Raw genomic sequence first — 27,927 nt, 5'->3', positions numbered from 1 at the left:
GGAGGTGTGGAACACCACCATCTTTTAAAAATTAATCTTGTGGATCAAGATTGTTACTGCCCATCAGATGCTAGAATACAGTGCCGTATCTTTGGATGAGCATAGTAAGGCAGACAGTAAATATTATGGCTTTTTGTAGTAAGAAAAAAATTTAATTCATTATTTGATTATAGTTCAAACAATGTCTTAAACATTGGGTATAAAATATGATAATATAAAAGACTTTTTCCTTTGATCCACTTCCAGGAACACAGATTTATCCTATGTAATGTTTTACAATGTAGTTTCTGCATAATTTTTACAACTAATCTGACCCTCAATGAGGAAAATAGTGGATTCACACTATGCTTCACAAAAAAAATGCCACTGCATGTTAACGTACTGACCCAACATGAAGCATAATAAATGGAATGTTATCTGATAAATTTAGATTAAATTCCCCATTCAATTTCAAAAAAGCTCTGTTTGTTAACATGTCCTGCAATCTTTTCCTTTATTAAATTTTAGCCCAAATTTACAGTAAAAATCTCTCCTAAACTCTGTGTCCTTTGGAGCAGTCTTTAAACCTAAATATACTCCTTCACTCCAGCCCTGTCTCTTGATTCGGCCTTTTTGCCACTTTGTCCCTATCCATATACCCTATATCTGTCTCAGCTTCTTTACCAAATATTTGACAGGGCTTCCAGTATTCCCAAGTGTTGGCTGCCAATGACGTTGTTTCCCATTACATAAAGTACTAATAACCGTTACCACCATAGCTTGTCCCCCAAAGTTGGTATTTATAACCTAGTTTATTGAATTCCTCTCAATGTGCACTGGAGGACCATTTTGTGAATGTTTGCCTTTCGCTGTTACTGCTCTGCTGGGCTGACCCTGCCCCCCAGAGTAGCTGTGGATCCTTCCATCCGGGTAACAGGTATTTTGCCTTTGTCAAGTAAACGCCTGCCTCTTCAAAACGATGAGGGTCTTTGTGTGTTTGTTCACTTGAAAACAGCATCCTGAAAGCAAATGGTATCTTCTTTACTGAAAGCACATCAGCTCAAAAGCATGGCCGCAAGTGTCACGAGCAGTGCAGTCAATGAATCAGGGACTACCAAGGCACAAAGGCACAGCCTGTCCTTTTTGACTCTTTACTTTGCAGAGAGCACAGAGCTAATCTCAAAGAAATGCTGTTAACACTTTCTTTGGAACAAGCTATTTTCAGTAATTCGAATGAAAGACAGCTACAAATGCCAGGGGTAGAGATACAATAGACAGCAGGACCAGGTGAAAAGCAGTGCTATCAAAATGACAATAGATGTTTGAGCCTCTCAGAGAATGGACCATACTTTCACGTAAAAGTTTGGTGTACTATTTCCTCTTTTTAAATGTGTTGTAGACAGGAAGGGTTGAAAGTACAGGAAGAAAATTTTGGATTCAAGCCCTTCTCTCCTAGAGTCGTGTACTCATCACCCTGAGTCAGTTTATATTACAGCAAACGTTAGTTTCTCAACCTTGTCCTTGTCTCTGCACATCTGACCTACATGACAGGCTTCTATCAGCTTCCCCCATTCCAATCAGTAATTTTGCCACCCCATCGCGCTATTTTCCCCGTTTCCTTCTGGTGCTCCAGCCTATGTGAGAATCCAACAAGACCACTATGCTTCTGCTGAAGCCATCTTTCCAAACTGCAAATCAGACTGTATTTTCTTTACAACGACTCCTCTCTTCTTCTGGCAGAGTCCAAATTACTTAATGAGCTGTGGCCTTCTGCCCATGGTATGGCCCTCATTTACCTCTCCAGTTTTATTTTTTGCCACGCCACCTCATCTACCCAAATCTTAAATCCTTAGCTTCATACTCATTAACTACTAAAGCTCCTCTAACAAGACACGCTGTTTCCTGTCTCTGTGCCTCTGCATGGATAGTGATCTCTACTTGGAATTTGGTTTCGGTGAACACCAAGGTCAATTTCATCATCTCTTTCAAGGTGCTTTTTTTAGGTTCTTCCAACAACCCCAACCTAGAGCTGATCACCATCTCTATTGGATTTTCTCCTAGCCCACCCCATGTGGGTTTATTAATGCTTTTGGGGGAGTATGTGTAGCAATGAAAATGATCTAAAAAGGAAAGAGAAACTGATAACACAAGAGGAAGGGAAGAAATCATTCCATGAGAAAAACCCTGAAAAAATTTAAAAAGAAATAATAGAGAATGAGGGGAGGAGGCATTGGCTTTTGACAGAATTGAATATTTTTCTTTCACTATAATACAAGTACACACTATAAGATAATTACAGATGAATTTAGATTGATACTCTGAGTGGAGGGAAGATGAAGTAGTTTTAATGTCATCACTTCTTTTTTTTCCATGAAGCATGGAATAGGATGATTGGCTAAGAGTGAAGAGAGAGAAGGCACTGGAGCAGAGAAAAGAGGTGTGAAGTACCAGAATGGGAGAGTGGAAAGTTGAAGTGGTAATTGTCTACCAGTGTCCAATGAACGATGAGGTGAGGGTCATCAGCTGAGAGTGTACAGGGTCTGTTGGAAATTTGAGAAAAGAAGTGCACCTGACAAGGGAAGTACAGTGTGGTTGTCAGGCAGCATAGATGGCCCATTTGGGAACTGAGAACCATGCTAGCGAATATACAGTGAGAGCAGTCAGCGTGATTGCTGTGCTTGTGCATTTTCCTGCAGGACCACACAGCTACTCAGGTAGGAATACAGGAAGTGTATAATTGGGCTTAACCATGATTGACCTTTGGCTCGGTGCTACAGTGGAGTCAGAGAACAACAAGGGAGCTGTGGGTCTGTACAACAGATTGTTATGACTAACTATGGATTCCAAGCTGGGCAGGGAGAGAGGAGAGGGCATGCCAGAATTATCGATAGTGAGAAGTGGAAGGGCTGTTTCGTTCAAGGTCTAGTGAAAGAGCGAAGGGTGGGAATGGGAGAGTATCTGAGCTGATCAGAGAGTAGAGGGCTTGAAGTGGATGTTTTAAAAGTAAAGCAACTATGGAAATGACGTTTTATCAATCCTCTATTTTACACATTGTTTATGGCATGTTGAGCTATTTTGATGAAATACCCACCTACCCACCCACCCACGAGCTAACATATAAATTACAAAATCCAGCCACAAATGACTGTGAATATTTAGCAGTGCCATTCGTAAGCTAACAAACGATCATTTTAATGGTTGTTCAAAACTCAGAAGCAAATATTAAAAAACCCTGGATTTCTGGATTCTTACAAAGGTAACCTACATGATCCTAACACCTAAAAGCAACTGCAGGTTTCTCAAAAGCTGCATAACCAAAATAGAAAAGGACTTTATCTGATATAAACAGAAGTGTTTCCCTTGTTTCCTCCCATGCTTTTGTTCTTTGGCTTAGACAGGGCAGGGCTGGGCAAAAGCCCATCCAGGGACAGGTATCCAGGCCGTTGGCCTGGTTCTCCGGTTGGCGCAGCAGAAGTAACAATACAACTCTGGTGTGCCGTCTCGCACACTCACTCGCACACTCACCCGGATTTAAGTTTCCGTTCCTGGCCCACAAGTCATGATTCCGATTATTGATTGCTGCCATCATGAATCCATTCCCTCCACCAATTATAAAGTGTAAACAAAATCACTCTTTCATCTTTGTTAAGGTAGAAAATTCATTCAAAATGGGTAATTTATGACTTCCTAAGGCAATTCAGAGCCCACAGTGAGAAGCAGACAACCTAGGTCATAAAAAAATGTGACAGCTTTATTTCCCAAAGAATCCAGAAAGTCTGTAAGAATAGGAAATTGGGGATTAAACACTGCCCACATTTCACAACCGTGTCACTGAAAAAGAAGCCGTCAAATCAGGGGTTGGGTTTGGGATGTTCCTGTAAAGACGTTGGCCGTATTGCTTTTGCATTCACCCTAATGTCTCTATGAAAGGTGATTTAATTATTAGTTGCAGCAACTGTTATGTGTTTAGAGTTGGGGTGTACAGCTTGAAATGTTTTAATAGCAACTTGGGTATTCCAGGAGTTTTATTATTTATTTCTTACTAAGTATTGCATGTGGTTTTCATTATTCAGAAGATAATGACATTGAAGCAATATTTTCACAATAGAGTATCTAGGCTTCTCTTGTGGGGGTGAAAATTTTCATATTTTCCACTTCATTACTTTTTAAATAAATGTTTTGTTGGAACATCTAAGCCTTGGACTTTTCTCACTCAGGGGAAAAACCTTCATGGTCTGGACCTCAGGGCTCTTCAGAGTTCGGAAACAATTTGCTTAAAAAATCATGGCAGGCTCGAGCCTCAGGTCTTCCTCCAGCAAGAGAGTCCTTTCTAGAAAGCAAAATGTAGTTTCTTCTCTTTTCTTTTCCTTGTTTTTCCCTAGCCCCAATCTTAAAAAATAAATATATATAAATTTTCCAGCACTGTAGTATAACCGATTTATGTAAAATTCTCACTCATGTCATTTTAAGATTAGAAGGATGATTCACAGCAAGCTTCACTAACAAACTTTAATCTTACACTCTTCCCTCCATCTCCATATAATCAATCCCTCACAGGATTAGATACCATGATTTGATTTTTTTAAGGGACTTTATACATATTCCCAGAACACAGCATCCTAAAGCACATTGAAGCCAAAATGAATGTAGTTTCATGAGATCTATGAAGTGATTCTCCCACCCCAGTCACGAATGACTTATGGACAGGGAGCAGTGCCGTCCGCACAGGCTCAGCTTTGATTTGTATACACTCGCGAATCGTCTCTGTGCACAAAATGTACAGAAGGCAGCATTTCACTTTTATGTTTTTCATCAAACGGCTTCCGAGTGACAGAGGGAAAGGTATGAAAGTTGTTAGGGAAAACATTCTCTATTACCAGGAGGTTGTTCCTTCAGAAGTCAGAGGCTGGGGTGCAGTGTGAAGGGAATGCTAAATTAAACCTGTGCCAGAGAATTCCTTTCAGATAATGAGGCTTCACAAAGCCACCTCTGCCTCATACAAACAAAATGGTCTACAGGTAGCTGCTTATAAGCTGTTTTGTCACAGAATTAAAGGAACTTTGATTCTAAAATGTATGCTTCTGGGTCCCACTGTGAGATGTGTAGTGGTGGAGGCATTCTCAGACAAAGGCAGGAACACAGGTGCACACTTGGGGTTGACAGTGGCTGGGTTGTGGCATCGGGGAAACCTCACTGGAGCCTCCTTCACAGCCTGGAATTGTGATGCCAGAAAGTTCGTCTGTTGAATTAAAGCTTCATATTTTCGATCTTTATTAGTGTGTACCAGCAACCATCATTTTTAAGTAATTTAAATGATGATCCCTCTAAGAAACATGTATTTGTCAATTACCTTTGCATCTTAAGGGCTCTTTTTGAGAAAATGGAAGACCGCACCAAAGGCCAGATTTGTTTTAGGAGACTGGTAAGGTGGCAAACCTGAACTACCTCTGGCTACCTACATAGGCAGCCCTTCAGAACTTCAGGAAGCTAAAAGGAAATATGAGGGCATTGAGCATCTTTAAAAGGGAGACCTTGTAAGCAAAGATGCTGTAGGTAACTTGGGGGCCTGTTCCACTGATTGGCTTAGGTCTAATAAAATGACAAGATGGAAAAGTTATTATTTAAGCTCCTTTCCCCTGTGATTCATGGGTGAATGCTTTTATTTGTGGTATTGAAGTCTTACTGGTAGATTCTGCCCTTTTTATGTTCACATACTGGTTCCATTTAATTGCAAAATACTGTGATATGCATCGTCTACACAAACAGCACGCCAGGGCACGCCACTGAGGGAGCCGAGAAAACACTCACAAAAGGCATGCTCCCCCCTCCCCCCGAAATGCCTTCCCGCAGGGCAGGGAGCTCCTCCTGTGCTGTGGGAAGGACACCGAAAGTCAGTGGCTTTCAGCACTCATTACTGCTCTTCCTTTGCCTGAATTTAAAGGTCCCAATCCCAGCTCTTTATGGAGTGTTTAGGTTTCCTTGTAGGCCTCACAGGAATCACGAACTTCTTTACTCCTTAACTGTGTACTTCATTGCTGTAATTGAAGCTCTTCTGTTGCTGTAATTCCTTCCTAATGTTATAGTTTTAGCCAAGCGTTCTTTCCCTCTGGAGGCATTAATTATTGCCAGTTTTGAAAATATCCTTGCTTGGTATTACTTTCTGCTTCTGGTGGCAGATCATGTCACTTTTTCCTATTTTTTCTTTCGGTGAAAAGATTTTTCATCTTTTTTTTGAGTTGTTCAGCATATGCCGTGCCCTTCTTAACCACTGTAGTGGAATTTAGAGTATCTTTGCCCACTAGTAAGAAAGTCATCATTCTTCACAGTTTCTTGTATTTCACCAATTTGCAGTACATGCCTCAAGATAAAAGATTTAAATTTTATTTGATTTCATATTAGCTGTGAAATTATTGGTCACTCGAGCTCGTGATAGTCTACCCTTGCTAACGATTTACCTGTGGCTTTTAGCATGTCATTAAAACAAATGGTCATTATTCAAAGACAAAGACCTCCCTGAAATGTAACATTGAAAGGGAAGGTACTTCTTCAAATGTAGCAGAGTATACTGGTAGGTAACTTCGTATTTAAAGTGAATTTTTCTTTATTTAGTCCTGGTAATTACTTCATTTTATAAACCGTTAAATGGATACTTTATTATTATCGACTTTCAAAATCTTTTTATTCACACACACACACACACAAAATCTACCTCCAGTTAAAGAGGAAAAAGACTATTTAATTATTTACAAAAAGTTACAAGCATTAAGAAAGATTTCGAAATAGTAACGATCACCCTTCAAACAACATTTGCTGAGCGTCCACACTCTGCAAATCCCTGAACTAGACCCTGGAGAAAGACTATTAAGTGAGACAGACAAGTTTGCAATTCCCACACAGCCTGGGTTCTGGAAACTTGATCCAGACTTCACTTTCGATTTAATTTTACTTTGTTCTTTCTCGTCTGATTATTTACTAAAGGGCCTTATATTCTCCATTCAATAGGAACAAGTTCTCCATGATGAGAGTATCAATTTGTGTTTTAGTCCTTGGAATTTTGCAATGTATCCTAAAGTCATCTGCTTCTGAGAGTAGTACTCATATAATTCTATTTCATTATATAAAAATGAAATACGCTGAAATTTATTATTATTTTACTGAACGTCAGTCAGGAAATAGATTCAACATACATTACCTAAGGACTGACATTTCAAGCCCCTTAGCCATGTGTTTCAATAAATGTATTTCCTTGTTCATTTGCTGCTACATTTTGAATCATTGCCTCTGCCCCATGATTGTTGATGTCTCTCTCTTCAGCCTGGATGAACCCTTTTTATCCCAAGGGCAAGAGCTTCCACCAAATAATAGAAAACCTTGACCTATGCCACACAAAATACTTGCTAACTATCATGTTGTATAGAACTCAAAAGAAGAATTAATGTAGAATCCAATTTAGTCTGTTTTTATTTGAACTATGTTTTGTTTTTTTTAAATACAAAAAAAAACCATGGAGATTCTCAATATTTTTATAAACATTGGCAAATATTTTATTGATTCCATCTTATTGACTTATGCATATTGTATTTATACTTTATTGTGTGATTTCTAAGAAGTTTTAAGTTTATGATTTAATGTGAAAAATTGCACATTTTCAACTTTACAACAAAATTGAAAACATTGGCTTGAATATGTAGGAAAAACATTGAAGGTAAACTTTGGTGATTTTGATAACAACTTCATTTCAAATATTGGGCAATAATTATGAACACATCCCAGGGTAGCCCCGAGTGCCAGAAAGTTCTCCATTTTGCTGTGGGAATTCTCTCTGAGATAAATGTTGTTGTGCGTGTGTTTTTCTCAGGAGGTCGAGTTGTGCCGTGTTAGCAGTCAAGAGAAGCTGGGTCTGACAGTCTGTTACCGAACGGATGATGAAGAAGACACCGGCATTTATGTCAGCGAGGTAAGAAATGCCACGGAGGGGAGGTGAGAGGAGGGAGACTGTGAGGAATGGAGTAAAACGACTTCACAATGAGAAACTCCTTGGGAGGCTTGAATGTGAAGAATTGGCCACGTTCCAATACTTGTCACTTTCAATTAGGAAAGTAAATTATGTTGCCCAAGTAATGTAATTATTATCAGCTTGTTTAAGGTGGATGCTTTCACCACAAAATCCCAGTAAGGAAAAAAAGCAGAAATAGTGACATTGTCTAAATTTGAATACATTCCCATAAGTGTGCAGGAAGTCCAGCAAAGTTTCTGACCAGCAAACATTTGTCCTTCCATCCCACTGTGTCTTCTGTTGGTTCTGTTAACAATAGCATTGACTAATTGTTCTAAATCTAATATTCACAACAGTCACATATTTTACTCTGCTGATAGGATTAATAAATTAGAATATTCGAGGAATGCATCATCTATTAGTTTGTTTTATTCAACCCCATAATTACTTTTGAAAAAAATGAGGTGCTTAAATATGAAACACCCTCTGTGTTAATTACTTTGAAAAAATGTGAAGCAAAATTTATTATTATAGGTGATTGTTTAAAACTCCCAAAAGAATTTTTTTATGAGAAAGGGTAAGGTATGATTTTTTTAAATTATATATACTTAAGATTAAAAATTGCATACCTATGTAAACATATGTATGTATATATGTATATGTACGTGCATATTTACCTAACTCCTCTATCTGTGTGTATATGTATATATAAATGTATTGAGTAGTTTTGTATATATATACAAAAGTTTTATATATATGTATATATATGTATTGAGAGTAGTTTATTTATATAAACATCAAAACAACCTGTTTTGATGTTTATATAAATATATATATGCAGAATTTAGACAAACTAGATACTAATTGCTGTTCCATGCTCTTTCAAGTTTTCTTGGCCATGTTCTTGAAAACATTACCTGACTTACTGAGCTTCAGCTTCCTCAGCTAGAAATTTAGTACAACAATGCTTATTTCATTGTTTTTGTGGAGGTGTTTATAATACATATGGAAAAGTTAATGCAGTTAGTACACTTAGACAACTATACAGCTCTATAAATGTAAATGTTACTCTATCACTTTACCAAAGAATTTACTGACTGGCTCTTGTAATGGGAAAATCTACAGAAAACGTCTGGTTTATATACCTCTTTTAAATGTACAACTATGATAATCCCTGCAATTATGGTGAGGAAGTATAAGGAAACACCTGCAGAATTATCTTTGTAATATGTACAGAGGTACAAATGTAGAAGTTTAATATTACTTTGATTACAGTTCTGAAAACAAAGTGTGAGATTGCGAAAGGCTTCTAAATGGGATGCAATTGATTAATCATCCCTCGCTTCCTTCCAGTAAGTCTTTATTTACTATTTAAATATGTCAGCTTTAGACCTTTACTTTTCAGGGATAGAAGAGAAGACACAGGAACTGAACATGTGCACTTGGAGAAATGTTTTCCTTATACCTCTTATATATAATTCCAGTGTCTTGTCTTCTTGATTGATCACTTAAGACTCATTTATTAGGTGGCATCAACCTAATAAACAAATAATAACTAACATCTGGATAGGATGGATTAACCTCATGTAACACTGGAAACATTTTGCTTGAAAAAATAAAAGCTTTGGTGGAATAAACTCAAATAAATAGTTTGAAGCCATCACGTGAAATGTGATAGACGGACTCACCCCTAGTGAACTCTAAGTCATCACTCAAGTTTGGCCCATTACAATGTTGATAAACTCTTAATAGAACTTTAAATATCTATTTACTCCAAAAATTTTTAGTTAATGTATTCACCCTGTATATAAAGAAGTGTCTATTAATAATCTACATGGGTAGGATTTTTTAATGAAGCAACATAGATTAAAAATCTCTATAAATTAATGTGCTCATGTGAAAGAAATCCCTTTAATAAGCACAGATTTACAGTACAGCGATCAGCTTTTCTAAGACAGTTAAGGCAGGGTTTAAAAATCACCGTAGTAGAAAGTAAATTTCCTTGGTCCAGAGGATCCTAAGTATTAACATCAGCTGAAGACCATGTCTGACAGGTGGGGTACAAAAACGAGTGAGTGGATATGATAAAGAAGAAAGGATAAAGGAAGCAAAGCAGGAAGAAAGACAGGGAGGAAAGAAAAAATGGTCTTGAAATCATGTTGTTCTCTAGTCCTCTTTAATAGTATTTTTATTCATTCTAAAAGTTACATTTTTAGAGTCCATGATTTTTTCACCAGAGAAAAATTTGACATGCATTCTATAAATCAATACGGAACTCTGAGCCAGGTTTTTCGGAATATTTTTAAAACCACGTTTTCGGTTTTGTGGGGGATATCACAGACGCGGTTGAAGATGTCTGCCCTCTCTGCCGCAGGTGGGTCCAAACAGCATTGCTGCCAAAGACGGCCGGATTCGAGAAGGCGATCGTATTTTGCAAGTAGGTGGTGTAATCATTTCCTTTAGTTTCCCATTGTGTATCCAACAGTTTTAATTGTATTTGTTGCTTGTAAAATGTTAGAGAAAAGAATCTGTCTTTGTTTTGGATAGTAACATCTACAAAATAAAAAAGATATTTAAACCTTTTTTTAGTAAAACAGTGCCATTTATTCAGAATTATTAGCTAACAATGACTGACTAAGACATTATCTCTGAACTCAGTTAACTTGACTCCAACTTCCAGCTCCACACTTTTTGGGCACATGACTCAGCCTCTCATTGTAAACCCATTTCCTCATCTTAAAAAATTATAATGCTAGCCCTGGCCAGGTGGCTCAGTTGGTTGGGCGTCGTCCCGTACACTAAAGAGTTGTAGGTTCGATTTCCTGGTCAGGGCATGTAGGTAGGTTGTGGTTTCGATCGCCAGTTAGGACATGTATGAGAGGTAACAAATCAATGTTTCTCTCTGTCTCTCTTCCTTCTTCTGTCTATAAAATCGATAAATATGTCCTCGGGTGAGGATGCAAAAAATACAATAATAAACATTGTAGCAAAGGTTAAATGTAATTATGCATGTGATATTCTTGGCACAGTGCACGATAAGTAATAAACATTAATTGCTATTACTACTAGCAGCAGCAGCAGCAGTCATCGCTGTCTTTTCCAGAATTAATTAGGTGAAAGTCTAGAAGTCCGAAGACATTTTAACTATTTACCGATGAGTTGTTCTGGGGGAAATATGCCTTCTTCTCCATGTGGAAACGTGAAAATATAGAGACTGATTAAATTTCAGCTGAATGAGAGATGGTAAGCACAACATAGTGGGGGTTGCAGAACTGGAAAAGTGCGGGGCCAGATCAGTAACAACGTTGAAAGCCCACGTCTCTATTTCTAAACTTGCCTTAACCTGCTCTGTCCCTTCTGAATCCTTTCCTATGGAGAATGGCTACAGAAAGACACACAGCTCCTCAGCTTCTGCATCCATATTAACCCAAAATAAGAACACAGGCCCTTGAGGGTTGAATTCCACTGCAGATCCAACTGCAGAACAGGAAGGAGGACTCAAAGACAAACGAAGGGCATTATAAACTGTTAAAACGTTCTGCAAAACTTTTAGTCATTACGACAGATCTATAGCTCCATTTCTTCTTACTAGATATGGAGCCCTGAAGAACATTTCTTTGAATTCAATATCTATACACTTGAATTCAACACGCTACCTAGAACAGGGCTTCAAAAACAGACAAGATGCCCTCCCAGCATTTGGGGACAGGCCCTGTGTAATTAGGGAGGTGGCTTCATACACAGGTAATTACAAATGCACTTGACATTGTCATGCTAACGGTGTACCCATGCCACTTTGGGTGTGTACCCAGGGTTATCCTGCCCAGCCTTCTGCTTTCTCCTTTCTCCTTCCCTGTCTTCACAGGGACACTTGCATCGCTTCTGCATACATTTCCCTCCTCCTGCTAGATGCCGTGGGATTCCTGTTTCATCAAGGACCCTTTACTAAGACTCCAATGTAAAAAGAATAAAAGTATGAATTAGTGACCATTCATGGTCCCTCTCATTTTCAGGAAACTTCCAGAATATATATCGTTTCTACTTCAGTGAACTCCCTAAGTGGAGGCCTATAGTTAACAAGCTGGGTGTGTCTGGCATTGGACATATTCAAGGAAGGAAAGTGAATCAGGAAGCCAAGGCTTAGTCTTGTTACTCCCATATTTTCAGTGTCTTTCTCATGACCATGGGAATGAATGAATGAATGAATGAATGAATGAAACAAAGGTATTCTGTGGGACGAGTGATAGGAAAGATGGATAAAATCTGCAGTAAAGCTTTATTTGTGTAGCCTCAAGAAGAAATAAGGGTAGCATTTTAATGTGTGATCTAGATAATGAAAACGTTATAAATATTTTAATTTTTTTGTTTGGAAATAATTTTAAATGTATTGTTCGCTTCATAAACATCTCCAATTAAGTACACTAAAAAGAATGTAACTTTTTTTTGATGCTCAGGGTCATGTTATGCTCAGCAATCATTACACAATACTATAATAAATAGAGTAAAATGCTCCGTGACTAAAAGTTTTTGGTCTGGAAGTTTTTGTGCCCCGTATTACATGACCCTAGTTGGCTACATTTTCTGATATGCCAGGTTTATATTTTGTCATCATTCTCTTGTTATTTCCAACTGTCACTTCTTCCTCTCACCACCCACACACCACACCCCACACCTTCTGTACCTGCGCTGGCTCCCTCTCTAGTTTTCAGCTAATCGCCTCTCCATAGGCCAGATTCACGGGCACAGCTTTTAAAATGACATCTATTAGTTCTGTGGCTAGAGTTGGATAGAAATACATGTTTCCACATATGCATACTGCATGTTTTGACACTTTATTCTTGGCTACATTGTGGGCAGAAAATGTTTTTAGATAAAATATTTGCTGGATAATATGGCATTTCTTAATGGAGTTGGTTCATTGAAGAAACAACAGCAGAATTGATAAAGTGCTGTTGTCTGTCTGATCACTTTATATTCAGTGGCAAATATGTCCCCCTTAATGAATAAATACAAGTCACATTAAAAAGCCTAGAATTCAATTCTGTCTGCACACACAGGAAACAAAGAGTCATAAGGGTGATAGAGAAATTATATTAAATAAAACTGTGACAAAATTGTACCCATAGACAAATAGCCCCCATATGGCTGATGAGGAGATTATGGGATACCCTGTAATGAAGAATTAATGACTCCTTTCCCAGGGAGATGAGAGTGAGAGAAAGGGAGGATTTACTTCTTATCCTTCAAGTTTCCTGGGGCTTTTATTTAAATGAATCTCTTTAGAGCAATTGTGATTTTTAATTTCCTGTTCTTGAGGACCTAAGTAGAGTACTTCCATGGCCTTGCCCTCATTGCCTAGCTAAATTTTTCCAAATGACGTAGCGTGGCCCCGTTAGCTGATCCCACCCAATGACACCACACACACAGAGCTACACACGTGAGATCGGTACAGGGTGTGAATTATGCAGAAGAGACACCGTAAACTAACTTTATGAGAACATATTCTAACTCTCATGTATGTGTTTTTCCTCTGCAAGTGCTTGTCAGTTCTATCTGCTGTGCTGTTACCACAAACGTGTGGTATGAGATGTGTCCTCAGGAATTAATATGGGGAAGTCCTCTCACGAAATTGCCGCACCAAATAAAGACAAGGCATTTCTGAACCAGACAGGAAGGATTAAATAGCGCCTATGATGAGCTTTCCAAAGAAGGGAGTGCTGTATTTTCATTTCCTCCTTGAGATAGTAACCATTTAATATGCTGTGTAAGCAGCCTAATTTCACATTGGCCAAAACAGTCAGTTGTATTCCTAAGGATGCTCTCTGAAAAAAACCTGCAAAAATACCTAACGGTGGAACAGGAAGACTCCTAACAAGCTCTCTCTTTCTCTTTTCTGCACATAAACTGGTCCTTGGCATTTCTTCCTGCTCTTCTTTTCTCCTTCCCTTTATGGCTGTTTTACCTGATTTCTGTTTTTTTTCATCTCCACATTTCTATAGTTCATTCACCTTCTTCTCTCCACCCTAAAATATAAACACATTGAAATGAATTGTTTCTCTTCTGCCTACATTCTTGTGTTTTCAAAGAAGAAATTTCATACACATGGCAGGACACCTACAATTTTAGTTGCCCACTTGCCTCTGGCATACTAACATGGGACAACTAAAAATTGGTATATTCAAGCAAATAAAGCTATATTAAACCATTTCCTGGATTTAGCATTTTACACACATACACACACACTCATATGCATATACAGGAAATTGGGCCTAAAGTGAAATTTTAACTGATTTATCTTTGTAATTGCTACAAATCTCTTCTAGGCCAAGGCAATATCCACCTTGAAACTGATATTTGCACACAGCCACCCACAGAAAATGAGACAGATATATTATCTAGCAAAGCTTTTCCTCATTTATAACAGAAGGTATAAATGAGGAAAAATGCCTTCTCCTGGTTCCCTTTCCCTCTCTTTTTTATTTTTATTTTTTATGTATTGATTTGAGGCAAGAGAGAAAGAGAGAGAGAAACATCGATTTGTTGTTCCACTTATTTATGCATTCATTAGTTGACTCTTGTATGTGCCCTGACCAGGGATCAAACCTGTAACCTTGGCTTTTCGGGATGATGCTCTAACCAACGCATCTACCTATCCAGGGCCTCCCTCTCTCATTTTTGAAAGGAAAGTCTTCCATTAAATTGCACTGATGCCACCCAACTCCTCCTCGTCTCCTACCCTTGTTTCTGGGTGCTGCCCCTTTTTGTGTGCTGGTATTGGCAAGCACAGCAAGCCACTTCCCCACATTCAGTCCCGTAGCTACAAGTCGTCATTAAGGAGCAAGAGCAAAGAAAAGGTGACAGCTCTATCTCATTCCGTCCCTCAGACCTTTTCATCCCTTGAGAAGCATTTCTGCTAAAATCCATGGCTGCGTTTCCTGCCCCCGCATCAGTTTGGGTATCACACTAAAGTCCTGAGGACAACGGGGTCTACCAGCCTTTGGCTAAAACGGCCTTTGTTTTGAAAAAGAAACAATAAATCACTCTTTCAATGCCAGATATTCAGCAGAATTTCCTACATATACATGTGAAAAATTAAAGTGATATTCATTTGGTCAACGAAAGAAAATACAAAATGTGATTGTGCTTCCCCCCTTTGCCTACTATTGCCTGCTTTATGTGTGTTAAGTGTATATGATAAGAGTCCAAGCATATGGATCGTTGATTGCAGCTCCAAGTTGAGATTTCCTGGGCTTGCTTTTGATACTTATGTCTGTCGTCATACATCAGCCAGAATCCCAGAGACCCACAATGAGAAAACCTCAGTAGTCTACTTCTTGCTTTTAAGCAGAAATCTTTAGTGAAAGATGTTAAATTAATTATTGAAATGCATTATATAAAATGTCAGTGCAGCCACATTTTAATTTATTGACATAATTAATACTTATTTTAGGTAGAATTACTTGACCTCCTCAACTGAAATTTCTTTTTATATATTTTGGTTATATGTTATAGATGAAAAGATCTCATCATCTTTATGGATTTGAATCAATAAAATAAAATAAATTTAAAATACCCAAAGGAAAAAAATGGGTTAACTAAAAGCTAAATATATTTAAACTTGAAAATGTAGTTTAAAATACAAACTTTAGAAACCTTATCTGCTCTGTCTGTAAGAAATCAGAAAAAGGAAAAAAAGGATATATTTTAAATTCCAATGGAGTCTTTCTAATCAAAAGTTTACTCAAGCTTGGTTTCTTTCACTAAGCATGCTTACAAAAAGCTAATGTTACTCCATGTTAATTTAAAAAATTTTAGGCACAGCTAACCGATGAGACTTAAGCTATTGCATTAGTTTTATTGTTTAAGGATAAGGACAAATCTTATACAACTGGAGTATTGATGAGGATGTGACTGATAAAGTATTCCTTGTTTTGATTCGTTAAGCACTGAAAGATATTCTGAAAGTGATTTGGGACCACTGAGTCAGACCCACACACAGATATGAAATGATTAAATGAAAATGCGATCAGCAGTGGCCTGGGAAGGTTGCCTGGTGAGAGATAATACCACAGCTCTCTAATTGGCTCGCAGCAAGCACGCAGGATGACGAATTTCAGTTGTGGTATTGCCACCCTGCTTCCCCCAGCACTATTATCTCAGAGTGACACTTCCATTACTCTGAGCGGAGAAAGATGAACGTCACCTGTCAGGGGCTGGTTAATTGTGTTGCTAGATGTATGTTGCCAGGGCGCAGGTTGGACATTTATGAACATAACTGCTTCCTCTGATGTCCGCCATCCTTCAGGGATCGATATGGCGCTTATAGTAAGCGCGTAATTGAGTGAAGGCACTTACCACTGAGGGGCTGAAGATGAGCCCATTGTGTGAGCTTCATTGTCCATACATTTACCATAAATGAGCTGATATTTGCCATTTGTTGTGTGCAGCATTGTGGAAATGGAAACTGATGTGCCACTTTCATTTGTTTTCTAGATAAATGGCGAGGATGTCCAGAATCGAGAAGAAGCAGTGGCGCTGCTCTCCAGTGATGAGTGCAAGAGAATCGTGCTGCTTGTTGCGAGGCCAGAGATGCAGGTCAGAACAGAGACCAGAAGTCTCCAAACCGATTTTCTGTCTGTTATCTGCTATTCTGTAGCAAATCAGTACTTATAAAACCAAGTATACAAAATATAATTGAGCCCTCTTTTCTAACTTGCCAACCTACTAAAAATAATTGTAAGTTAAAAGACTCCCTTATATTGCTCCACAGAATGACAGTTAAACATCATTTTAAAAAAGAAAAACACAAAATTGACTCATTATTTTCCCCTTCCACTCACCAATTATTTAAATGAATTCATGAATGAAAAATGCTTGACTCCACACGATTTTTAATTCTATGTGGATCCTTGCTTTAGGTTTCCATCTAAAAATATTTAATTGGCATATTAAGGTACCTTGAAAGAATCTCTAATGAGAGAAACATTAGCATATCTAACTACCAACTTAAATCTTTTTAGAATAACTTTATTAAATAAAATGCCTTCCAGAGCATGATGTGGTTTCATGTATAGTAAATGAATTTTTTCCAAGTTTACTATGACAACAACATCTGTCTGGCCCAAAACAAACTGAGAGCTTCTGAAGGGATTTTTTATATCTTCACAGAGGGAGATATTGTGAAAGTAAAGGAGAGGTAATGGTGGACGAAATGCACTATCGGTCCTTCCTTTTATACCCTTTTATACCCACCGCAATGCAGAAAGGACATTACACTGTCACCATTCTATCCATCTGTCAGTAGTTTGAGTGAAGTTGGTTATATCACCATTTGTCTCCTAGGTTATCGATCTGATATTTTTCAGACTCAGTAACTACATACTATCTATAAATTACATTGAGTAAGTATATTTCAGTGTCAGACCGAATCCTGACTTGAATATAGTGGTTATAAAAGATCACCCTTTCCGCATATATTTCCTTTATGCCCTTGACCATTCTAAATGGTTCCCATAAAGCCTGCCATAGCCCAGGGCAGAGTAAAGCTGCACACCTGAGGTCTTAGGAGTGGGGAAGGGAGCCCACACCACGGTCTGGACTGCCTGTTTGGGAGTGAATTTTTTAAATTATCTGGAAATGTCACAAACCAGTTAATCTCACTGATCCTGTTTTTCTTGAAAAAGAACAGAATGATGAGGCTAAACACATATTAGTGAAAATCATGGTAAATTAAAGAGAACTCAATAGTCATCCCTGCTGTAGAAAAGGTATTTCAATGTTATAATGTGGTTTCCTTGCCCTTTCCACGTAACTGCTAGAGAACCTCATTAACTTAGAATTAAAGCATTTCCTTCCCCCATAGCTATAATGGGCCGTGGAAAGAACAGGGATTAATGACATAAGACCAGATCTTGTTAGTCTTAGATGGGACACATATGCTAGGTAGACCCAGTGGCATTTTCACGTATCTGACTACACTCCTGACCCAAAGGAATCAGTGTTGAAGGATGAATTTTCAAATAAGATTTCCTTTCCGCAGTGGAAAAAGGATGGTCACCTGACTCTGCAGGATACCATTGTGTCTGTCAGAATCAGAATCTGCATGAGTCCCAAGCTCTGGGGACCCCTTGGCCTTCACACACTGGAATGAAGCTAATTGCCTTCAGAGAGTCAGATATTTAGGAAAATAAAGAAAGAAAATGCATTTTAACACCATACTTTAGAAAAGTAACTTAAGCAGTACATGCTATAAAGTAACATTTTTAAAAAGACCAAAAAAAATCTTTGTCTTTATATCACCCATATTTTTCATCAATTTTAATATATCTTACTATTACATTTTTTTGCACATGTATTTGATTCAGGGAGAATGTGGAAGTTCCTTGAGTGCTTTTTCTAGTCATTTTTTTTTAACGTTTCAAATATTCTCTACATTCTTGGAAAAGATCTACAGAGTTGCTAGGGGCAATATTGTACAACTGTGCAATATTTTTAAATAACTCATTTCTCTCATTCCCTGTCAACTTTCTTTCATTTTCTGCCCATTTTCTTCCTCAGACCATTAACGATATTGCTATTCTCTCCTCTCCCCCTTGGGACATGGGGGCAGAGAGGGCTCTCAATAAGAACTTGTAGCCACTACTTTTGAGACAGCACAGGTTGTTCCTTTCTCTGAAATGCCAGTGTGTGACCCACTCGTGCAGACAGATCCCCCTGTATTATAATGACAGTCCTCCCTTTCCTGCAGCTCAGCTCAAGGGGCAGTTCTGTCCCTGCCACAGCGCCACACTCAGGCTTCCATGAATGCACACCTAGGTGGAAAGGGATGGGGAAAGGAGGAAAGCAAGAAGAACCTCCCCTTACAGTGCTGTGTATCCCTCCAGCTCGGAGGAAAGTCTAATCAAAGCAGACACACTGGCTACAGAGGGCAAGTCGGGGATCTGCGGGGTGAGTTAATAAGGAAAGAGTTATAGGGAACCGGTGATTTCTACCCTGCGGTCCCCTTACCTTTCCCACATCTCCATTTACATTTCAGAAGACTCTGTTCCATCATTGCTGTGTCAGTGTCAGCAAATATTTTGTTTTGACCTGATTTAAGAAATATTCCTTGGTGTGCCTATAAAAAGGAAACACTTCTAGCTTTAAGTAATTTCTTTTGGAGTCTGGCATTTGCAGCTTCATGAAATTTAAAAGGGATTCAAGGAAGTAAAATTTGGACAATTATAAATTGGACTGCATTGAATTTTTAGTCAGCTTCATTTTCATAGTTCATCTGCATATCAAAGTCAGTGGGGTGGAACTTGATCAAGTTATTAAGGCTACATTAAGACAAATGAGATAAATAAATGTGTTCAGGCTTCTGGCCCCAGTAAAATTTGAGGTAATTTTAGTTCTAGATAGCCTTTAATAAATGTCAAGAAAACTCTGATTGCCTGCATGTTAACGAATTTGATATATAGACTAGAGTGTCTTTTCTGGTGCAGTTTAATGTCTTTCTGTCAGGTTTGCTTCGTTCTGAAGTTTTAGATTCACTTATCTTTAAAAGGTTATTTTGCCCATTTGTTTAGTGGTGAAAACATCTCAAACTATTGTCAATTTGGGCTCACTAGAAAGCTGCTGTGTCTCTATAACACAGAGCAAAGCAGAAATCTGACAATAATTCAGCTAATTTAATAAGTGCCAAGAGCTAATTTATGTAATCCAGCTCCCAAATCCACTTGGAGAAAAATTATCTGTGTTGGCCATCAACACTCATCACAGGAGCAAGGTAACTGCCAGTTTTCCACTTTGCTCTGCACAGAGAAGCTAACGGGATACGTTCAGTTTAATTTGTGTAAGACTCCCCAAGAATTCTTGCCTTCAGTGCCCACAAACAAAGCCTGCCCGCTGCACGCCACTCCAGCACCCTTAAACACAGCATTTGGAATTGGGCCTGGAAAACGAATCAAAACAAACATGACCGGGCATCACCTTTTTTTTAATTTGGTGTTGAGAATAACTTAGAATTTTCTTTTTCAGATAGCATAAACGATGTCTGCATTTGTGGCAGGCTGCCATCTTGCTAACTTGAAAGCCACTCACCGAGAAATTAAAAAGCAGGGTGAGGGCAGAGTCAGGGTGTGGGGAGAGGTACTTTGTGTATCATCACACTGGGGGTTGTTGATAAGGACAAAAGCCCCATCTTCCCACGGCCCTATGTGTACCACCGCATTTCGTTATCATGGGGACTCTCGGAGGGAATGAGCAGGACAGCTGTGGATTACAGAGCATGCCTTTCATGCACTGGGAAAGGCAGTAATGCTCTATGCCGTGAGATCTACTGGGTTACGAGAGAAAATCTGTAGCTCTGTTTCAGGAAAGGATAAAAGGCATAAGAGTCCAACTTTTTTTTTTAACACATTTTCTTCCTTCTGAGAGGTGAACCATCAGTGGCTGGTATTCTAAAGAGAATCATTATGATAAAAGGAACTGGTCAGCTGTCGCCATTTAAGTTTCCCCTATTTCAGCATGGGTCCCCACTAACCTAATCTAATGCACTAATGTATTCTTTTGCAGCTGGATGAAGGCTGGCTGGAAGATGAAAGGAATGAATTCTTAGAGGAGTTAAACTTGGAGATGTTGGAAGAACAACATAATGAAGCAATGCAGCACACCGCCAATGAGGTGGAGCAGGTAGGGCCCACAATTTGAACTACATCATTTGAAATGCTGCTAGTTCTCTTTTTTAATGTATAACCATAAATGGAGTAAAAAGAAAAAAAACAAAATCAAAGAGTTTGATCAAACATCTCTGTAATGGTAATTTTTTAGAGCTAATGATAATCTCAAATGAAGCAGAGGGAGTCAATACAATTTTATTCTATTAAGAATATGTCTAGTTCGAGAAGCTTAGGACCATTGTTGACAGAGTACAGTCATATTCAAATGCTGACCCAGATGCTGCTCAACCTAGTCCAGAAATTTAACAGTAAAAATGCAAGTTGCCTCTCAGCAATGCCAGCTGGAGACAAACAGAACTCATAAGGGAACCCCTCCCCTAAACAGTCATTTTATCTTTTGGAATTAATGTATGTATTCTAATATTTAGGAAACTAAGGGAAGATGGTGGCATGATGTAAGCCAGGATTCTTATTTGTGGGTTTCGTATCATGATTACAACTTTATACTGAAAATAGGAGCAGGTCCACTTGATATTATTGAAAACATTTTGCCATCAATCACATATTTATTCAACAAAATATCCCGAGCACCGAAAGTGTCGCACACTTGATCCTGAGAATACAAAGAAAAAGGAGCCAAGTTCTGCCCTTAATTAATTCATAACTAATAAAAGATCACACCGTGCTTTGGGGCAAACCAAGTCTTTCCATTTTTGTTGTTGTTTTCCTACTAGACACAAATCAGATCAATATATCATAGATTTTGTTTATGTAAGATTCATGAGATTCATCTGCCTGATATAATTCTATTAATACTTCTGTTGTCAGTTTGCTAATTTGTTTAATTATCATCCTATTCTCAACATTAATTCTTAACACAGCCTAAAAGATCATTTTTTTAAAATCCTGACAGTTAGGCTTAGAAACATAAAACACAAACATCCCATTACTTTACCCAGCTGAACAATGAACTATATCGACATGCTAGCATCCCATAGCAGAGATGTGTGTGTGTGTGTGTGCCATGTCCATATATTAAATAAATCACTGGACTGTACACTGCAGTGTCCACGTAGCCATGTATGCTCTATACACTGTGCTGATCATGGATGCTCATTAGCCACGTCATAAACAGTAGTTCAAGATCAAAAGCAATGCTACTACTGCATGATGGCTTTTCAATAGAGGACAGATTGTAATCTTTATGTATGACTTCAACACTGGCCACAGATAAAGATATTTGGGGGCGGCAGCTTCTGGTTACAATCAAGAAAGACCTCGCTCCAGGCTTTTTCCCTCTTAGATACAAAATGTGACCTGATGCCGAATTATTGACAAGAGGGTGTTGGGATAGAGCAAGAAGGGAGAAATCCTGTCCTGGGGAAGCGATATGGTGTCAAGTGCTGTATGGCTCCTCATCAGACAATACAAATGCTAGGTCTTTGGGGGTATCTCTAAACGTCCCTGAGGTTAGATTTTTTTTGTGGTGGGAAAATTTCTCTTTGTCATGAGAATGAAATAATGATAAGTACAGCAACCTTTAAAAGTCCTTTGCCCTTATAAACAATATCACTACATTAGAAATGTCTTGGTAGAAGCATTGCCTGCCACTACAATAATTCTGTAGGGAAACGATAAATCGTAGATAACATTACCTTAGAAACTAGGAATTCCAGGTTTCCGAGAGAAAACTTTTATTTCTGCATTTGCTCATAAACAGTGATGAGAGAGAGGGAAATTGAATTCAAAATGCATATCCATATTTAAAAACCGAGATACACAAGCACGTGGGCATTGTGCTTCCCCCGCCACCCTCGGTCCCACGGCTGCTCTGGTGCGTTGCAAACCATCTCTCACAGCGTGATGTGTCTGTGTCCCTTACACTGCCTGTAGGAAAAAGCAAAAGCTAGCTTTCCAGTGGTTTTTTTTCAGCTTCTTAGTAGATACAGAAAAATATAAATGTAAATAATGGGGTGTGGAGACTCCAATGTCCAGTATGAGTAATATCCTGTGGGTTTTATGGCACATAGGCACATATCAGCCCATTTAACAGTATTGTAAGCTCATAGGGAGGGACACAGGGATGTAACAAGCTTCCCATTGTTAGCTACAATTTTACTTAGTTATAACATTTATTTTATCAATAAGACACCTGAAATCAATCTTAGTACGTTTTTAACAAATGAAGAAAAGTACTTTAGGGAAAGATGGAGAATCCTAGAGTAACATGATACATGGCCATGTTCTGCCCTCTCCTTTTGTTACATTTTGTTCTGTCATTACTGCTGTGGAAGAGAGGAATTATCTGGAGAGTCCCTTCAGACCTGTCCTAGAATACCTTTTATCGCCCATTCTGTTCTTCTTTAACCCGAGCAGGCTTCACTATATAATTACACCTGCTAGAGAAAAAAACTGGGACGTAAGGAAAATAGAGCCTAGAAACTACCAGGTAGAAAACTATAGGAGGAGCGGGGAGAAAAAAGGAACTTTCCCTATTCACAGAGAAAGAACTAAACGTGCATCTTCGTAGGACAGGGACAGTCCATCGTTCTGCATGGAAGCCAAAAATTACCGAGGAAGTCTATATACATGTAAATAACTTTATGTATATATGTCAAAATATATTTTGATACTCTGCCTATGTCTAGCAATCGGCGTGGCTCAGACTTCCATGGGAACTGTTCGTTTATTCTCAGTACACTAAACCTTTCAAGGAAATTACTGGTTTAGAGGGAAAATCTTTTTCAGTACCCCCAAATGAGTTCTAACACATTATTGTTGCTTTTGAGCCGCATGATTGGGAGATGCACTGAGGTAAGCACGTGTGTGCGGGAATACGGCATCGTGGGTGCGGGAATAGATGGCATCGGCCTTCTCAACCCCTCTCTGTCACTAATAAGCTAAATTCATCTGAGATTAAGATTCTTCACCTATAGATGGAAGGTCCCAGGCTCCAATACTCCCCCATTCCTGAAATTTTGTGATGTTTGGCTAACCATTATCAGTGTACAATTAGATAACAAAATTTCCCCTAAAATTAAAATTCAGAAAAAAAAATAATAATAACATGATGTGGCTTCTGAGTTCCAGACCTTCATGTCGCTGAAGACCATAGACATCCTGTGGTGCTTGTTCTCTTGTGTATTATCACCTCAGAAGCTCAGAAAGTCACCTCCTTTGCACACTTTCATGCCAGAGTTTCCCAAGTAAGAGAAGGCCTTAAGAATCATTTATTTACCTGTGTCCTGTTACATTTATCCCCAAGTGAGTAACAGCCACATGCAAGCAACTTTTACTTTCTCTAATTCATTGTAAGAAGCTGCCTTGAGCTAATTGCCTTTATTTCTAAAATTATTGTGGATACTGAAATTACAGCAGCTTTCTAGGACCTGCACATTTGCCAAGAAGCATTGTTTTTTTCCAGTGAGTGTTTTCAACAATTGGTGTTTTCTTTGTTCCCTCGACATTATTTTCTTAGCCAAAAAAACAAGAAGAAGAAGAAGGCACAACAGACACGGCCACATCCTCATCTAACAACCATGAGAAGGACAGCGGAGTGGGACGCACGGACGAAAGCTTGCGGAATGATGAGAGCTCAGAGCAAGAGAACACAGCTGAGGATCCCAACAGCACATCCTTGAAGACCAAGAGAGAGCTGGGGAAGAGCCAAGACACCCTGGGGAGCGTTGAACTTCAGTGCAATGAGAGCTTTGTGTCAGGTGAGTACATTGATTCCGACTGCCCTGGCAACCACGATGAGGAATGTGAACGATTCCGGCAGCTCTTGGAGCTCAAATGCAAGATTCGAAACCATGGAGAGTGTGACCTGTATTACTCAAGCAGCACAATAGAATGCAACCAAGGGGAACAAGAAGGAGTAGAGCATGAGCTACAGCTGCTGAATGAAGAACTAAGAAACATTGAACTCGAGTGTCAGAATATCATGCAGGCTCACAGGCTGCATAAGGTAACAGAGCAGTATGGAGACATCTGGGCATTGCACGATGGAGGATTCCGGAATTATAACACCAGCATTGACACGCAAAGGGGAAAATTAGATGACATCATCGAACACCCAGAAAGGTCAGACAAGGACAGCTCTAGTGCTTACAACACAGCTGAAAGCTGCAGAAGCACCCCGCTCACTGTGGACCGCTCCCCTGACAGCTCCCTTCCAAGGATGATCAACCTTACCAACAAGAAAAACCTGAGAAGCACAATTGCAGCCAATCAGTCCTCTTCTGGACAGAGCAGTAAAGAGTCGACCTCCACCAAAGCCAAAAACACTGAACAAGGTTGTGGCATTGAAGGCAAGGAGAAGATTTCAGAAAGCAACAAGCTTTCTGATCAAGAGAAGACAAGCAGTGAACACATCCCTTACCTCTCTCCTTACCACAGCTCCTCATATAGGTATGCAAACATCCCAGCACATGCCCGGCATTATCAAAGCTACATGCAGTTAATCCAGCAAAAGTCTGCCGTCGAATACGCTCAGAGTCAGCTGAGTTTGGTGAGCATGTGCAAGGAGTCCCAGAAATGTTCAGAGCCCAAGATGGAATGGAAGGTGAAAATTAGGAGTGATGGGACCCGGTACATCACGAAGAGACCAGTGCGAGACCGGATTCTGAAGGAACGTGCCTTAAAGATCAAGGAGGAGCGGAGCGGCATGACGACAGACGATGACACTATGAGTGAGATGAAAATGGGGCGCTACTGGAGCAAAGAGGAGAGAAAGCAACACCTGGTCCGGGCCAAAGAGCAGCGTCGGCGCCGGGAGTTCATGATGCGGAGCCGGCTAGAGTGTCTCAAGGAGAGTCCTCAGAGCGGCAGTGAGGGCAAGAAGGAGATCAACATCATAGAACTGAGTCACAAAAAGATGATGAAGAAAAGAAACAAGAAAATTTTGGACAACTGGATGACAATCCAAGAACTGATGACCCATGGGGCCAAGTCCCCTGACGGCACACGAGTTCATAATGCCTTTTTGTCAGTCACCACTGTATGACCTAGTGAACGGAACGCAGCTGATTTTAAGAGGGTGCTACCAGTTTGGGTAGAGTATGATTGCCTCGTTCAATGTGGCGTTTTTATATATATTTTCTGACTCTTTATAGTTTAAATTTTTTGTAAGCAAAAATACCTGGTAATTTTTCATTTTTTTTTCATATACTGGTACCTTCTTTTTGGCTGAGGACTTTCTTTAACTTGTGATATATTCATATTACTCATTTATATATAAAAACAAACAAAAGGAAAGAAAACAAAAAAACTTGAACAAAAATTCTGAGGAGCCAATTAATTTCCTATTTTAATGTATCTATTGTAAGTTAAGATCTGGATTTATTTCTCTAATTTACTTATTTTCTACTTTAATAACAAATCAATGCCAAAACCTTTCTATGCTTGCTTCTTGGCATAATGTGTATTAAATCAAGTGTGTTAATAAATTATGTACCACATCTTGTCTTATACATAAAGCCACCTCTTTTTAACATCCCATTGTACATTTAATACATGAATGGCCGTTGTCCTTGTCTCAGTCAAGTGTAGGTGGACAATCTTCCTGTGATATGTAGTGACATTGGTCATATAGCTAGATAATTGTGATAACTGTGACAATAAAAGATAAATAAATTATTGATTATCCTTAAGAAAACTTATCAAGGAGTGTTTTATTTTCATTGTCCACTGTGGCTACCCAATATAAATTAGTTATGTATGTATACTATTTAGAAGACTCCTAATTGTGGATAATAGAATGTGTACATTTTCTATCACTTTTTTTCAATAAAATTATCTTGAAATATTTCCCATAGGTCATGATGTCACATATTCTTACCAGGGTTAAATTAAGTAACATATGTAGAGCATATCACAGATGCTAACTAAAATTCTGTAAACATGAGTTCATGCTTCCTCTGGGTGTAAGGAACAGCCAAGGAAAATTTCGGGCAAGGTGAGACAAGGATCAGTGACGTGTCTAAGATTGTTTATGAGGACACTATAGGTATTAGTCAACTCAAGCTGCCAAAACTAGATACTGTGTGGTTGAAACAAATGTCCACCTTCTCACGGTGTCCTCACATGGTAGAGAGGAAGCTCTGTGGTGTCTCTCCTTGTAAGGGCACTGATGCCCCTTACAAGGAGTGAAGTGCCCCTTACAAGGGCTCCACCCTCCTGACTTCATCTCAACCTAATTACCACCCGAAGGCTCTACCTCCAGCTACTGTCACATTGGGGGTTAGAGCTTCAACATAGGAATTTGGGAGCATATAATTTCGTCCACAACACTATGTGCATTTATTGATTCAATCATTTGGAAATAAATTTTGGGGAACCATCTTTTTAATCATTTTCCACATAGTCAACTATAAATGCCTTTTATGTAGGTTTATGAAAAAGTGAGATTGTTAGATTATCATGTAAGTTTTCAAACCTAGTTTTTCATCATAAAATATATAAACTATATCATGTCAATCACAACGCTTCCAGAGTGAAAGCCAGGTCCACCCTGTGCAGGCACACATGAGTTCAATCAAATTTTTATTAAACCCAAGAGATTGTTTTAACTTAATGGAGATACAATGTCTCAATATTTTTGAAACTACTTTCCTATTTAAAAACCTACCTACCATGGCTCCTTATCTGCCCATTCTCACTGAAGTTATCTCATGCTGTTCTCTCTGGGATCTCTGTGCCAAACCTTACACCTCCTTTAGAGCATGACCATATTTTCTCTTCAGAGCCTGTTTTGATGACACCAGATTTTCTCAGCAGTTTGGCATACACTCTGATACAACTGCACTATTGTTTTACCGTGGAATTTTATTTTTTGTATTTGAATCACATACATAGAACTTATTGTCTCCCTGCATAGATTTTAAGTTCAGGGACTTCGGCCCTTGTGCCTTCCTCTGTCTTTTAAATCTCTGCTAGAATGACTAATAATAATGAATACTGGTTGAGTTAAACTATGTTATTAATTTATCTGTCTACACATATTGGTCCTTTTGTTATTGTTTTCTTTACTCTTTTACACTTCTAAGTTCTTACCTTTTGAAGGGTTATTACATAGATGGAAAGAAGTGAATCTTATTTATATATAATGAAAAGCTGGACTCAAAAATGTTAAGATAATGACAGTAACATAAGGCAACTGGAAATTTCATCACCTCTATCTAACTTTAGCCTTTGTTAACCCAATCAGTAAGGTTACTTTGATGGTGCTGAGAGTTAACTTTTAATCCAATGGTTTTCAGTAAGAATGCCTGTCTTTCTTAAGAGCTCAGTTTT

At 38.7% G+C, this 27,927-nt stretch overlaps 1 protein-coding gene across 2 annotated transcripts in view; it reads left to right on the top strand.

The window, feature by feature from the left end:
* The window catches only part of PDZRN4 (PDZ domain containing ring finger 4), a 315,710-nt gene extending 288,614 nt beyond the window's left edge, over positions 1-27,096 (top strand). For both annotated transcript variants that reach the window (XM_045184393.2, XM_053921658.1), the window contains 5 exons: positions 7,838-7,936; positions 10,350-10,412; positions 16,469-16,570; positions 20,531-20,647; positions 24,113-27,096. In XM_045184393.2, coding sequence (XP_045040328.2) covers positions 7,838-7,936; positions 10,350-10,412; positions 16,469-16,570; positions 20,531-20,647; positions 24,113-25,639 — 1,908 coding nt within the window. In that variant the 3' untranslated portion in view covers positions 25,640-27,096. The remainder of the gene's footprint in view (positions 1-7,837; positions 7,937-10,349; positions 10,413-16,468; positions 16,571-20,530; positions 20,648-24,112) is intronic.
* The last annotated feature ends 831 nt before the right edge of the window (positions 27,097-27,927 follow it).

The sequence above is a fragment of the Desmodus rotundus genome, chromosome 3, assembly GCF_022682495.2.
Source record: "Desmodus rotundus isolate HL8 chromosome 3, HLdesRot8A.1, whole genome shotgun sequence".
Classification (NCBI taxonomy): domain Eukaryota; kingdom Metazoa; phylum Chordata; class Mammalia; order Chiroptera; family Phyllostomidae; genus Desmodus; species Desmodus rotundus.
The sequence above is the reverse complement of the archived record's forward strand: the minus strand, read 5'-3'. Positions and strand labels throughout refer to the sequence as shown.